The 14,401-nt window shown below is 42.1% G+C and overlaps 1 protein-coding gene and 1 long non-coding RNA gene across 2 annotated transcripts in view; both read left to right on the top strand.

The window, feature by feature from the left end:
* The window catches only part of LOC135545497 (histone-lysine N-methyltransferase NSD2-like), a 35,226-nt gene extending 31,965 nt beyond the window's left edge, over positions 1-3,261 (top strand). Inside the window, 2 exon segments of the mRNA XM_064973132.1 lie at positions 1,120-1,330; positions 2,909-3,261. Coding sequence (XP_064829204.1) covers positions 1,120-1,330; positions 2,909-3,255 — 558 coding nt within the window. The 3' untranslated portion in view covers positions 3,256-3,261.
* A 7,531-nt stretch (positions 3,262-10,792) lies between these two features.
* On the top strand, positions 10,793-12,846 carry LOC135545493 (uncharacterized). The gene is made up of 3 exons (XR_010456469.1): positions 10,793-10,877; positions 11,611-11,655; positions 12,791-12,846. It is a non-coding gene; the product is annotated as an uncharacterized LOC135545493 (long non-coding RNA).
* The last annotated feature ends 1,555 nt before the right edge of the window (positions 12,847-14,401 follow it).

Here is a 14,401-nt window from a genome sequence, read left to right as displayed (position 1 = left end):
ATAGCACACTGGTGAATATAGCAGACTAAAGGCAGACTGGGGAATATAGCAGACTGGTGAATATAGCAGACTGGGGAATATAGCAGACTGGTGAATATAGCAGACTGGGGAATATAGCAGACTGGGGAATATAGCAGACTGGGGAATATAGCAGACTAAAGGCAGACTGGGGAATATAGCAGACTGGTGAATATAGCAGACTGGGGAATATAGCAGACTAAAGGCAGACTGGGTAATATAGCAGTCTAAAGGCAGACTGGGGAATATAGCAGACTAAAGGCAGACTGGTGAATATAGCAGACTGGGACATATAGCAGACTGGGGAATATAGCAGACTGGGGAATATAGCAGACTAAAGGCAGACTGGGGAATATAGCAGACTGGTGAATATAGCAGACTGGGGAATATAGCAGACTAAAGGCAGACTGGGTAATATAGCAGTCTAAAGGCAGACTGGGGAATATAGCAGACTAAAGGCAGACTGGTGAATATAGTAGACTGGTGAATATAGCAGACTGGTGAATATAGCAGACTGGTGAATATAGCAGACTGGGGAATATAGCAGACTGGGAATATAGCAGACTGGTGAATATAGCAGACTGGTGAATATAGCAGACTGGTGAATATAGCAGACTGGTGAATATAGCAGTCTAAAGGCAGACTGGTGAATATAGCAGACTAAAGGCAGACTGAGGAATATAGCAGACTAAAGGCAGACTGGGGAATATAGCAGACTGGGGAATATAGCAGACTGGGGAATATAGCAGACTGGGTAATATAGCAGACTGGTGAATATAGCAGACTGGTGAATATAGCAGACTGGTGAATATAGCAGACTAAAGGCAGACTGGGGAATATAGCAGACTGGTGAATATAGCAGACTGGTGAATATAGCAGACTGGTGAATATAGCAGACTGGTGAATATAGCAGTCTAAAGGCAGACTGGGTAATATAGCAGTCTAAAGGCAGACTGGTGAATATAGCAGACTAAAGGCAGACTGGGTAATATAGCAGACTGGGGAATATAGCAGACTGGTGAATATAGCAGTCTAAAGGCAGACTGGTGAATATAGCAGACTAAAGTAATGACCTGTGTGTGCATGTGTCTTGTCTCCCAGAACCAGCCGTCTAAAGCACGGGAAGGAAGGGAACTAAAGGAGGGCAAGAAGAAGGTTCTGGTGAAGAGGAAGCCTCAGCAGCAGGTGACGAAGGAGAGGGAGGACGGTTGTTTCAGCTGTGGGGACGGAGGACAGATCGTGTCCTGTAAGAAGACAGGATGTCCCAAGGTCTACCACGCAGACTGCCTCAACCTGGCCAAGAGACCTGCAGGTGAGTGAAGGGGCGAGAAACCACCTCCCCCATGGAAGCTCTTGGACACAAAATGGCTGTTATATTGCGTGTGATTTTTGTATGGGACTTGCCTAAGAAGTTGTAGTCTGTAGATGTTTGTGTCATTAGAACTCATCAACAAGGGATTTGGACATGGGGAGGGGGGGGTGTAACTTCCCTCTGGGCGCTCCACGTAATTTCAATGTGGATAATTACGTAATATTAGTTTGAGACGTTGATCAATTAGATTAAAACCTATATTCATCCACTCAAAAATACAGCCAAAATGTAGTTGAATTTCCAATGTGTTTATCACTATGCTTTCAACCATCTCAAAGCACAACCAGCTTTATATGATTCCCTAAGAATAAATATGAGAATAAATATGTAGTTACAGTATTCTCAAAATGTGGCCGTAAATGTTTTACTCATTTGAAGGTAGAATTTTACATTAGTTTGTAAGATATTCTCTGGTACTTTTGTATACTTTTTAGTCAGTAGTTATGAAAGTGCAGCATGCTCTCACTTTACTGTGTGCATCTTGCTAGCTGTCACTCAAATTTTTATTTTATTTTATTTTACCTTAATTTAACGAGGCAAGTCAGTTAAGAACAAATTCTTATTTTCAATGACGGCCTAGGAACAGTGGGTTAACTGCCTGTTCAGGGGCAGAATGACAGATTTGTACCTTGTCAGCTCGGGGGTTTGAACTTGCAACCTTCCGGTTACTAGTCCAACGCTCTAACCACAAGGCTACGCTGCCGCGTGAGGGGCTGGAGCTAATTGGCTGAAACTCAAATTGCTCTGTTGCTGGTCCACGTCAGGGTAAATGTAGGGAGAATTTCTGAAAGAAGTCACATTCAAACTAGGGATTTCGTGGCTAATTCAGGTAAAACAGTAATTTTGCTCATAGATTATGCATTCATGATTGGGTTGGAGACATGAATCCAACATAGCATCTGTTAACTTGTTGAGAAGTTAATAGGCTATTCATTGTATTTTAAAAGTGATATTGAGATGCGTTGAGTAGTCAACACAACCAAATATCAACATTTTTGAAGGAGATGTCTCTCTTCTGCTTGGGTAGTTCCATCTGTCTGGCCTTAATTCTTTCATCTTTCATTTTTTTGGTTGAGATGGACATGTGAATTCAACACAATTCAATTATTCATTTGTAGACCAACAGGAATTAAAGCCAGACTCAGTCGGTGGCACAGATGGACTGATACAGGCAGAAGATACATCTCCTTTAAATGGTCATATGTGGTTGCTTTGACAACCAAACACAATTCAATATCATTAAATATGAAATCAACCAGAGCTTGAAACCCTTATTGTGTTGTCTATTTGTAGTTGATTTAGTACATCTGAGAAGGAAACAAGTCATATCAGTAGTTTTTGCTTTTTGTTCAATCCTCAAATCTGGAGTTTCCTGAAGGACTGTAAGAATCTGTGGTTCAGGAACGTCAAATCAAATGTATTTGTCACATATACATGGTTCGCAGATGTTAATGCGAGTGTAGTGAAATGCTTGTGTTGAGCTCTATTGTAGCAGTGATTCTGTGTCTGTATTCTAAGGCCGTTGGGAGTGTCCCTGGCACCAGTGTGACGTCTGCGGTCATGAGGCAGCCTCCTTCTGTGAGATGTGTCCCAGCTCCTTCTGCACGCAGCACCGTGAGGGCTTGCTCTTCATCTCTAAGATAGACGGGCGGCTCGCCTGCAACGATCACGACCCCTGTGGACCCGAGCCCCTGGAACCAGGGGAGATCAGGGAGTACGTACCTCCTGGGGGCATGCCTCTCCCCCACCTCCACCCACCCCCAGGGTCAGGTCCCACCCAGGCCTGGTTCCACAGCTGCTGGTTCTATCCCCTCCACAGTTTCCCCAGACCTGACCCAGGACTCGCTACTGCCCCCTACAGGTAGCTTGTTCCTCAACACCTCCCAGAACTCCAATACCTCCTCCTATGGACCCCCTAGCAGTCCCTACATGTCTGATAGTCAAATACTGCACTTCTCCCTTCCTTCTCCCCCCTTCTCCTACAAGGACGTGAAAGAGGAGGAGGAGGAGGAGGAGGATGGAGAGCTGGAAGACGGACATGTGGGTGGATTAGAAGAGGATGCAGAGGAGGATGAAGAAGAGGAGGAAGGAGAGGCGATGGAGGTAGTTGACGAGGAAGATGGGCAGTATGAGGGCAGACTAGGAGAGGAGGAAGGGGGAGATGTGTATGACACCTGGGGAGACTACATGGAGGAGGAGCCAGACGATGAGGGGGAGGTAGAGGGACAGGAGGAGGAGCCAGACGATGAGGGGGGGGTAGAGGGACAGGAGGAGGAGTGGGGGAGGGTGGAAGATGAAGAGAAATGAACTCTGTTTTTACATCCCTCCCCCTTGTCTTCCAGTCCTTCTTCCATCTATCCATCTCTTACGAAAATACTTTTTCTCTCGCTCTCATCTCTCTAGTGACATTCTGATGGACTGACAATGAGAGACAGAGAGAGAAAGACAGAGAGAGATTGTCCTGGTGGTGCCAAGCGAAATACGAAGCTCTCTGTGTTCGCACTGCAATGCCTTCCTATGCCCAGCATAGCATAGCACAGTGTGGGACATAAACTGGTGCTAAGGGGCTGGGAGGACTGCTCTGGTCAGCCCCTGTTCCATCTGTTGATATGTTATTAGTGACTGCTCTGGTCAGCCTCTGGTTCATCTGTTGATATGTTATTAGTGTCTGCTCTGGTCAGCCTCTGGTGATATGTTATTAGTGTCTGCTCTGGTCAGCCTCTGTTCCATCTGTTGATATGTTATTAGTGTCTGCTCTGGTCAGCCTCTGGTGATATGTTATCTGTTGGTCATATGTTATTAGTGACTGCTCTGGTCAGCCTCTGGTGATATGTTATTAGTGTCTGCTCTGGTCAGCCTCTGTGATATGTTATTAGTGTCTGCTCTGCAGCCTCTGGTCATGTTATTAGTGTCTGCTCTGGTCAGCCTCTGGTGATATGTTATTAGTGTCTGCTCTGGTCAGCCTCTGGTTATGTTATTAGTGTCTGCTCTGGTCAGCTGCTCTGGTGATATGTTATTAGTGACTGCTCTGGTCAGCCTCTGGTCCATCTGTTGATATGTTATTAGTGACTGCTCTGGTCAGCCTCTGGTGATATGTTATTAGTGTCTGCTCTGGTCAGCCTCTGGTGATATGTTATTAGTGACTGCTCTGGTCAGCCTCTGGTGATATGTTATTAGTGTCTGCTCTGGTCAGCCTCTGGTGATATGTTATTAGTGTCTGCTCTGGTCAGCCTCTGGTGATATGTTATTAGTGTCTGCTCTGGTCAGCCTCTGGTGATATGTTATTAGTGTCTGCTCTGGTCAGCCTCTTATTAGTGTCTGCTCTGGTCAGCCTCTGGTGATATGTTATTAGTGTCTGCTCTGGTCAGCCTCTGGTGATATGTTATTAGTGTCTGCTCTGGTCAGCCTCTGGTGATATGTTATTAGTGTCTGCTCTGGTCAGCCTCTGGTGATATGTTATTAGTGTCTGCTCAGCCTGGTCAGTCTGGTGATATGTTATTAGTGTCTGCTCTGGTCAGCCTCTGGTGATATGTTATTAGTGTCTGCTCTGGTCAGCCTCTGGTGATATGTTATTAGTATGTTATTAGTGTCTGCTCTGGTCAGCCTCTGGTGATATGTTATTAGTGTCTGCTCTGGTCAGCCTCTGGTGATATGTTATTAGTGTCTGCTCTGGTCAGCCTCTGGTGATATGTTATTAGTGTCTGCTCTGGTCAGCCTCTGGTGATATGTTATTAGTGTCTGCTCTGGTCAGCCTCTGGTGATATGTTATTAGTGTCTGCTCTGGTCAGCCTCTGGTGATATGTTATTAGTGTCTGCTCTGGTCAGCCTCTGGTGATATGTTATTAGTGTCTGCTCTGGTCAGCCTCTGGTGATATGTTATTAGTGTCTGCTCTGGTCAGCCTCTGGTGATATGTTATATGTTATTAGTGTCTGCTCTGGTCAGCCTCTGGTGATATGTTATTAGTGTCTGCTCTGGTCAGCCTCTGGTGATATGTTATTAGTGTCTGCTCTGGTCAGCCTCTGGTGATATGTTATTAGTGTCTGCTCTGGTCAGCTGCTCTGGTCAGCCTCTGGTGATATGTTATTAGTGTCTGCTCTGGTCAGCCTCTGGTGATATGTTATTAGTGTCTGCTCTGGTCAGCCTCTGGTGATATGTTATTAGTGTCTGCTCTGGTCAGCCTCTGGTGATATGTTATTAGTGTCTGCTCTGGTCAGCCTCTGGTGATATGTTATTAGTGTCTGCTCAGCCTCTGGTGATATGTTATTAGTGTCTGCTCTGGTCAGCCTGTCTGCTCTGGTCAGCCTCTGGTGATATGTTATTAGTGTCTGCTCTGGTCAGCCTCTGGTGATATGTTATTAGTGTCTGCTCTGGTCAGCCTCTGGTGATATGTTATTAGTGTCTGCTCTGGTCAGCCTCTGGTGATATGTTATTAGTGTCTGCTCTGGTCAGCCTCTGGTGATATGTTATTAGTGTCTGCTCTGGTCAGCCTCTGGTGATATGTTATTAGTGTCTGCTCTGGTCAGCCTCTGGTGATATGTTATTAGTGTCTGCTCTGGTCAGCCTCTGGTGATATGTTATTAGTGTCTGCTCTGGTCAGCCTCTGGTGATATGTTATTAGTGTCTGCTCTGGTCAGCCTCTGGTGATATGTTATTAGTGTCTGCTCTGGTCAGCCTCTGGTGATATGTTATTAGTGTCTGCTCTGGTCAGCCTCTGGTGATATGTTATTAGTGTCTGCTCTGGTCAGCCTCTGGTGATATGTTATTAGTGTCTGCTCTGGTCAGCCTCTGGTGATATGTTATTAGTGTCTGCTCTGGTCAGCCTCTGGTGATATGTTATTAGTGTCTGCTCTGGTCAGCCTCTGGTGATATGTTATTAGTGTCTGCTCTGGTCAGCCTCTGGTGATATGTTATTAGTGTCTGCTCTGGTCAGCCTCTGGTGATATGTCAGTCTGCTGGTGATATGTTATTAGTGTCTGCTCTGGTCAGCCTCTGGTGATATGTTATTAGTGTCTGCTCTGGTCAGCCTGGTGATATGTTATTAGTGTCTGCTCTGGTCAGCCTCTGGTGATATGTTATTAGTGTCTGCTCTGGTCAGCCTCTGGTGATATGTTATTAGTGTCTGCTCTGGTCAGCCTCTGGTGATATGTTATTAGTGTCTGCTCTGGTCAGCCTCTGGTGATATGTTATTAGTGTCTGCTCTGGTCAGCCTCTGGTGATATGTTATTAGTGTCTGCTCTGGTCAGCCTCTGGTGATATGTTATTAGTGTCTGCTCTGGTCAGCCTCTGGTGATATGTTATTAGTGTCTGCTCTGGTCAGCCTCTGGTGATATGTTATTAGTGTCTGCTCTGGTCAGCCTCTGCTGCTCTGGTCAGCCTCTGGTGATATGTTATTAGTGTCTGCTCTGGTCAGCCTCTGGTGATATGTTATTAGTGTCTGCTCTGGTCAGTGTCTGCTCTGGTCAGCCTCTGGTGATATGTTATTAGTGTCTGCTCTGGTCAGCCTCTGGTGATATGTTATTAGTGTCTGCTCTGGTCAGCCTCTGGTGATATGTTATTAGTGTCTGCTCTGGTCAGCCTCTGGTGATATGTTATTAGTGTCTGCTCTGGTCAGCCTCTGGTGATATGTTATTAGTGTCTGCTCTGGTCAGCCTCTGGTGATATGTTATTAGTGTCTGCTCTGGTCAGCCTCTGGTGATATGTTATTAGTGTCTGCTCTGGTCAGCCTCTGGTGATATGTTATTAGTGTCTGCTCTGGTCAGCCTCTGGTGATATGTTATTAGTGTCTGCTCTGGTCAGCCTCTGGTGATATGTTATTAGTGTCTGCTCTGGTCAGCCTCTGGTGATATGTTATTAGTGTCTGCTCTGGTCAGCCTCTGGTGATATGTTATTAGTGTCTGCTCTGGTCAGCCTCTGGTGATATGTTATTAGTGTCTGCTCTGGTCAGCCTCTGGTGATATGTTATTAGTGTCTGCTCTGGTCAGCCTCTGGTGATATGTTATTAGTGTCTGCTCTGGTCAGCCTCTGGTGATATGTTATTAGTGTCTGCTCTGGTCAGCCTCTGGTGATATGTTATTAGTGTCTGCTCTGGTCAGCCTCTGGTGATATGTTATTAGTGTCTGCTCTGGTCAGCCTCTGGTCAGCCTCTGGTCAGCTTCTGGTGATATGTTATTAGTGTCTGCTCTGGTCAGCCTCTGGTGATATGTTATTAGTGTCTGCTCTGGTCAGCCTCTGGTGATATGTTATTAGTGTCTGCTCTGGTCAGCCTCTGGTGATATGTTATTAGTGTCTGCTCTGGTCAGCCTCTGGTGATATGTTATTAGTGTCTGCTCTGGTCAGCCTCTGGTGATATGTTATTAGTGTCTGCTCTGGTCAGCCTCGTGCTGTTTTTCTTCTCTCAAAGTTTATTTAATTTTATTTTTTTTACAATTGGAAAACAAAAAAGGATGTGCAGCCTCACTTAGCCACACCCTGACTAAACCGGATCTGTTGCGTGTGTGACCATTGCAAAATAAATGTACAAATTCAATAATTTCATCCACACTGCTTGCGAGCGTCAACTAACGTCTTCGATGCCAAACTCTGAAGTAGAACTTGGTTCTATTTGAGACACTCGATGCACAATCTCACGTCTCCCGTCTCCTTATTGCTTTACATAAAGATACAACCCCACATGTTTGCTTGAAATGAGAAACCTGCAGATATTATTCAAAGATAACTTACTAGGTTTCCCTTTTAATTTGTGGATTATACGCCAGGAATGGAGATATACACACACACACACATTTTTTGTATGACCTGGGTCAAAGTTCTCCAAAGGACCTCCTAAGAATGGGAACACGTATGCATGAGAAGGTAAAATAACAACCCACTGTTCATCTCCCAGGACAAACTAGCGAACAACAGCTATGCAACGTATTGTCATGAACGTTTCATGTGTATTCTCACCTTTCCCCAAATGAATATAGTTGGATCACAGTTGGTTTTGTTATTTTAACCTGCAAGTCATGATCGCGTCTGGTTCGAGTAGACAAGATCAACACGCCCACGGTGGAGCACGCACGTGCGGGGCCGGTGGAGACATGATTTTTGAGTTAGGAGCTCGACCAGTTATCAAGAATAATGAACGATATGCTCTCAATGATCACTGATTTATAAAATGGCATAAACAACTTCTGGTTTGGATATATACCTTTGTTACAAATCAACACAATCGTGAAATCTAAAGTGCATCTCTTGTAAATGGTAAAGAAAAAACACTTTTTAGTCTACAGTGAAAGATTATGATGATAAAACTCTCAATCCATAATTAAGATCCCAGATTGTCCATTATCTTAAGATGGTTTATGGCTGGACAAACATAAACATTCCAAGAGTTCAGAACATCACTCCTGTCAGTTGTGCACACATCAATGTTTTGACCTCCCTTTATGGCTTCACGTTATCGTTCCATCCACAGAATTAGAACAAATTCTAGTTCTATGATTCCATCACCATAGGTCATTCAACGATCACGTCTGGCAGGAAAATCTGTTGTCTGTTTGGGAGATGATGCGAAAGTTTATATTGTGAGTGAACGTGGTGTATGTTTGAGTGCACGCACTTGTCTGCTGTTTATAGAATCAAGCGATACTTGTCATGTATTGTCTCATGGCCTAAAGAACAGTGTTTTAGAGTTTTATAAAGTAGAGTTTTATACTTCTGAATTGACTGTTGTGGTGCTGTTAACATTTTATCACAAACCCCTTAGTATAGACTGCATCGTCTTTCTAGAAAGCTGGTTGCCTTGCATCCATAAAATACATGGCTTATCACCTCTGTTGGTTAACTGAAGAGCCAAGCAGAATGTCTCATGTTCTCTGTCATAACTAATGTTGATTCATCAGGCAGATTTTCCAACAGGATGGTTTATCATCGCAATGAAGCTGTGAAGCGTTTTGAAACGTCTCTACATTCTAGAAAGGTTGTTCCGAGACCTTCAGTTCATACATTTTGTGTAATGTTCTGCTGTATATGTTCGGCATTCAAACATGTAGCAGCACACTTCCAATGCACAACACACACGGGTCCAGTTTGTTTGGTTGCTGGTTATGGTTAAATTCCATGAAATAACAAACCTTCCCATGAGTCTCATCTAATGCTTTTTAAATGAAATTAGAACATTTTCATGAATTTTACAATTGGTTAAATTGATGTTTAGAATTAGAAGGTCAACATGAGAATCACCGGACAATTGGCCATACAATCCTGAATATTCAGACTTTTAAAACAATCAATTGGGTCCAACACATGTCAACTAAATGAGAAAATGATGTACTGGATTCCCAAACAGAAGCACTACCATTTTTACATGGCTTGACTAATAATGTGTCAACAAATATTTCTGCCTCACTCTTGAATTGACATCCAGGCAGAGAAATATATGTATGTTTTGGTTGGCTAGTTTTGTATGTATCAAACCTATATCGTTTCCTTTTTTCTTTTCTTTTTTTTGTTTGTGATGATGATGTTTGCCAACAGGTCTACTTTGAAAAGTTCTCTGGCCACTCCTGTTTTTTTGTGTGTTTTTTTTAGAGAGATGAAACACAGAAATAGATTTTCTGAAGAAACAGGGGATATGTTTATTGCTGCCATGTTGAGAAGACTCATGAACTGAATTGTACTCCTTTGTGTATAATAAATATTATAAGTAAAGTTTCACAATAGAACATTTTGTTTTTGTCATTTCTTTCAATGACTCACTTATCCTTCCCTTTTTGAAAAAAGAAAAGCAGATCAGCTGAAAATATTTGCTGATTTACTTATTTTAAAATTATTAAATTAATCATTATTAAAAGGACAAATGTGTCATTATAAACATTCCACTCAGTGGCGAACACTTCCTACAACTATCAGTCTCAGCGCAACCGCAACGGTTTGGAGAAGTCATATGCAAAGAGTGTGGATATACTGACAAGATTCATGTCTCTCTGCCCTAACAATGGGAGTTGTTGTCCACAAAGCGACACGATGTGCTGTCTCTTTTTATGAATATTTGATGGGGGTTGTTGACGTCAACCGCCTGTATTCAATGGCGACGGAAGCTATCCTACGAGCCTCATGACATGAATATGCATAGCCATCCAGACAACGCCGATGTAAAGTGGTTATTCTCAAAGTCGCCTACTTATAGAAATACACTCGTAAGAACTTAAGCCTTACGAAACAACATTTTTATCAAATAAACTTTACGTAGCAAATCATCCATATTTCTTTGTTGTGGACAAAATTCTACCTCCGTACAAAAATCCTTGCATGGTGGGCGAAACAACGAAAAAACGGCACCTGATGGAGGGAGACCAATTTTGCGCCGAGTTGGGACTCACTCTTCCGCTTCCTGTCTGCCTGAAGTTGAAATTAATATGACGTCACTTCCTGGTTTGTGAAATAGGGACGTTCATGTTGGAAACACAAGTCGATAGCCAGGTATCTTATCTAATTTTTGTCAAGGTAAGCAAAACATGCATTTTATCTAGAGTGAGTTGTACGGTCTAGTTTTGTCGTCATACCTTCGTCGCCAAAGTTAGCTAACCAGCCTGCACGCAACCGTTGTCTTTGTCAATAACTTCAAGCCAGCTAGCTCCACCATCAACCACATATCCCTACAAGGATATGTAGCGCTTTATGAAATCCACGTATTCGTTTAACGGTAGCTAGGTGACTCATCCAGCCATGTGGGTTTAGAGCTTGAGGTAGTCACATCAAACACGTACTTGGGAGTATGGCAAGACGGTGCACTGTCCTTATCTCAGCACATATCAAAGCTGCAGGCGGAAGTTAAATCTAGACTTGTTTTTTTTTCAATTTTTATTGACTTGGCCAAAGCTTTTAATACATTAGATCATTCCATTCTTGTGGGCCGGCTAATGAGTATTGGTGTCTCTGAGGGGTCTTTGGCCTGGTTTGCTAACTACCTCTCCCAATCAGTGCAGTGTTTAAAGTCAGAAAACCTGCTGTCTCAGTCACTGCCTGTCACCAAGGGAGTACCCCAAGGCCCAATCCTAGGCCCCGCGCTATTCTCAATTTACATCAACAATATACTGTAGCTCAGGCAGTAGGAAGCTCTCTCATCCATTTATATGCAGATGACAGTCTTATACTCAGCTGCCCCCTCTGCTAATTTTGTGTTAAATGCTCTACAACAAAGCTTTCTTAGTGTCCAACAAGCTTTCTCTACCCTTAGCCTTGTTCTGAACACCTCCTGCGTATCAGAGAAGACATCGCTATGGTGAGTCCAGTCATACATGTTACAGTTGAAGTTGGACGTTTACATACACCCTAGCCAAATACATTTAAACTCAGTTTTTCACAATTCCTGACAATTAATCCTAGTAAAGATTCCCTATGTTAGGTCAGTTAGGATCACCACTTTATTTTAAGAATGTGAAATGTCAGAATAATAGTACAGAGAATGATTTATTTCTGCTTTTATTTCTTTCATCACATTCCCAGTGAGTCAGAAGTTTACATACTCAATTAGTATTTGTTAGCGTTGCCTTTAAATTGTTTAATTTGGGGCAAATGTTTCAGGTAGCCTTCCACAAGCTTCACACAATAAGTTGGATGAATTTTGGCCCATTCCTCCTGACAGAGTTGGTGTAACTGAGTCAGGTTTGTAGGCCTCGTTGCTCGTACACGTTTTTTCAGTTCTGCACACACATTTTCTGGTCAGGGCTTTGTGATGGCCACTCCAATACCTTGACTTTGTTGTCTTTAAGCCATTGTTCCATAACTTTGGAAGTATGCTTGGGGTCATTGTCCATTTGGACGACCCATTTTCCCATGATGTCAGGCAAAGAGACACTGAGTTTGAAGGTAGGCTTTGAAATACATCCACAGGTACACCTCCAATTGACTCAAATGATGTCAATTAGCCTATCAGAAGCTTCTAAAGCCATGACATCATTTTCTGGACTTTTCCAAGCTGTTTAAAGGCACAGTCAACTTAGTGTATGTAAACTTCTGACCCACTGGAATTGTGATACAATGAATTATAAGTGAAATAATCTGTCTGTAAACAATTGTTGGAAAAATTACTTGTCATGCACAAAGTAGATGTCATAACCGACTTGCCGAAACTATAGTTCATTAACAAGAAATTTGTGGAGTGGTTGAAAAACGAGTTTTAAATACTCCAACCTAAGTGTATGTAAACTTCCGACTTCAACTGTACCTGCGTATCAGAGAAGACATCGCTAAAGTGAGTCCAGTCACATTGAAGGTGTTTTGTGAGCCATGCTACATTAGGCGTCTCAATCTGTTCTCCCGCTCATCACCCATAGAAGTTACACATTTGTAATTCTGACAAGTTTTGTTGAAGAAGTATTTAACTTAATGCATTTGTGTACTTTTGTGGCCCGTAGTACTTGAGAAATCTATATCCCAGACTCAGCCTGCTACGACCCCCAAGACACGAGCCATGAGAGAGAACCCCTACCAGAACACTGAAGAGTAGGTTACGGTTCCTTTTACTATTGTGTTGAGCGACTACCCAACACAGTTTATTTTTGGTTAAAAAAAAAATGTTTTAAAGGATTTAACTGAAATTGCTTTAGCTATTTGAATTCCATTTAGTTTTTTGGGGAATGAAATAATAAAGTCATCAAATAAAACCAATGTTATATACACCAGACACCATGTCAGTGTTCTGATAGGGGTTTACTAATGTAGTTTACAGACCATTAGTTAAATAGTGCTGAGCGATTAGTACTTGTTGAGGTCGGTTTTAATAATCACGTTTTTTTCCATTCGATTTCTCACATTAAATGCACTATGTATTGTGGGTTGAATGCTGTAACACATAAAACTATTAATACAAGTCCCATGATGGTAGTGACTGCCCATTACTACTTATCACTAATTAACCGTTGTTTATTTTCATCAATAACATATTTCATATTTGATGTAAATAAACAATTACAGCAGCCATGAAGGTTTTAAATTATATCACTGAAGCCCTTGACAAAAAACAGCACTGTGCCTCACTTTTTATTGATCTCTCTAAGGCTTTTGATACAGTTGATCATGCTATACTAAGGCAGAGATTGTCGAGTGTAGGTCTTTCAGAGCATGCAGTTGCATGGTTTGCTAACTATCTGTCTGATAGAACTCGGTGCACTCAATTTGATGGGCTTATGTCTGTTAAATTGTCTGTCTTTAATGGTGTGCCCCAAGGCTCTGTACTTGGTCCTCTCTTATTCACTATTTATATATTATATATATATATATATTATTTAGACAAAAATGTCCAAAATGCGCAACTTCATTTTTATGCTGATGATACTGTTATTTACTTTTGTGCCTCGTCTCTAACAAAAGCTTTCCAGAACTTGCAAACTGCTTTTTATACATACCTTGTGTCAATTGAAGCTTATCCTCAATACTGACAAAACTAAACTAATGGTGTTTTCTAAAGCAAAAAATAGACATCTGAACCTTTCACCTATTACTACCTGTCAGGGCAAGGAGATTGAGGTTGTAACCTCATATAAATATTTTGGAATTTTAATTGATGACGGCCTCTTTTAAATTGCATATTCAACCATTTACAAAAAAATTTAAGCTGAAATTGGGATTTTATTTTAGGAATAAGGCCTGTTTTTGTTTTGAAGCCAGAAGGAGGCTAGTATCAGCTACATTTATGTCTTTACTAGACTGTGGGGATATTTTATATACAGTGCCTTGCGAAAGTATTCGGCCCCCTTGAACTTTGCGACCTTTTGCCACATTTCAGGCTTCAAACATAAAGATATAAAACTGTATTTTTTGTGAAGAATCAACAACAAGTGGGACACAATCATGAAGTGGCACGACATTTATTGGATATTTCAAACTTTTTTAACAAATCAAAAACTGAAAAATTGGGCGTGCAAAATTATTCAGCCCCTTTACTTTCAGTGCAGCAAACTCTCTCCAGAAGTTCAGTGAGGATCTCTGAATGATCCAATGTTGACCTAAATGACTAATGATGATAA

Source organism: Oncorhynchus masou, chromosome 9, assembly GCF_036934945.1.
Source record: "Oncorhynchus masou masou isolate Uvic2021 chromosome 9, UVic_Omas_1.1, whole genome shotgun sequence".
NCBI lineage: Eukaryota > Metazoa > Chordata > Actinopteri > Salmoniformes > Salmonidae > Oncorhynchus > Oncorhynchus masou.
The sequence above is the reverse complement of the archived record's forward strand: the minus strand, read 5'-3'. Positions and strand labels throughout refer to the sequence as shown.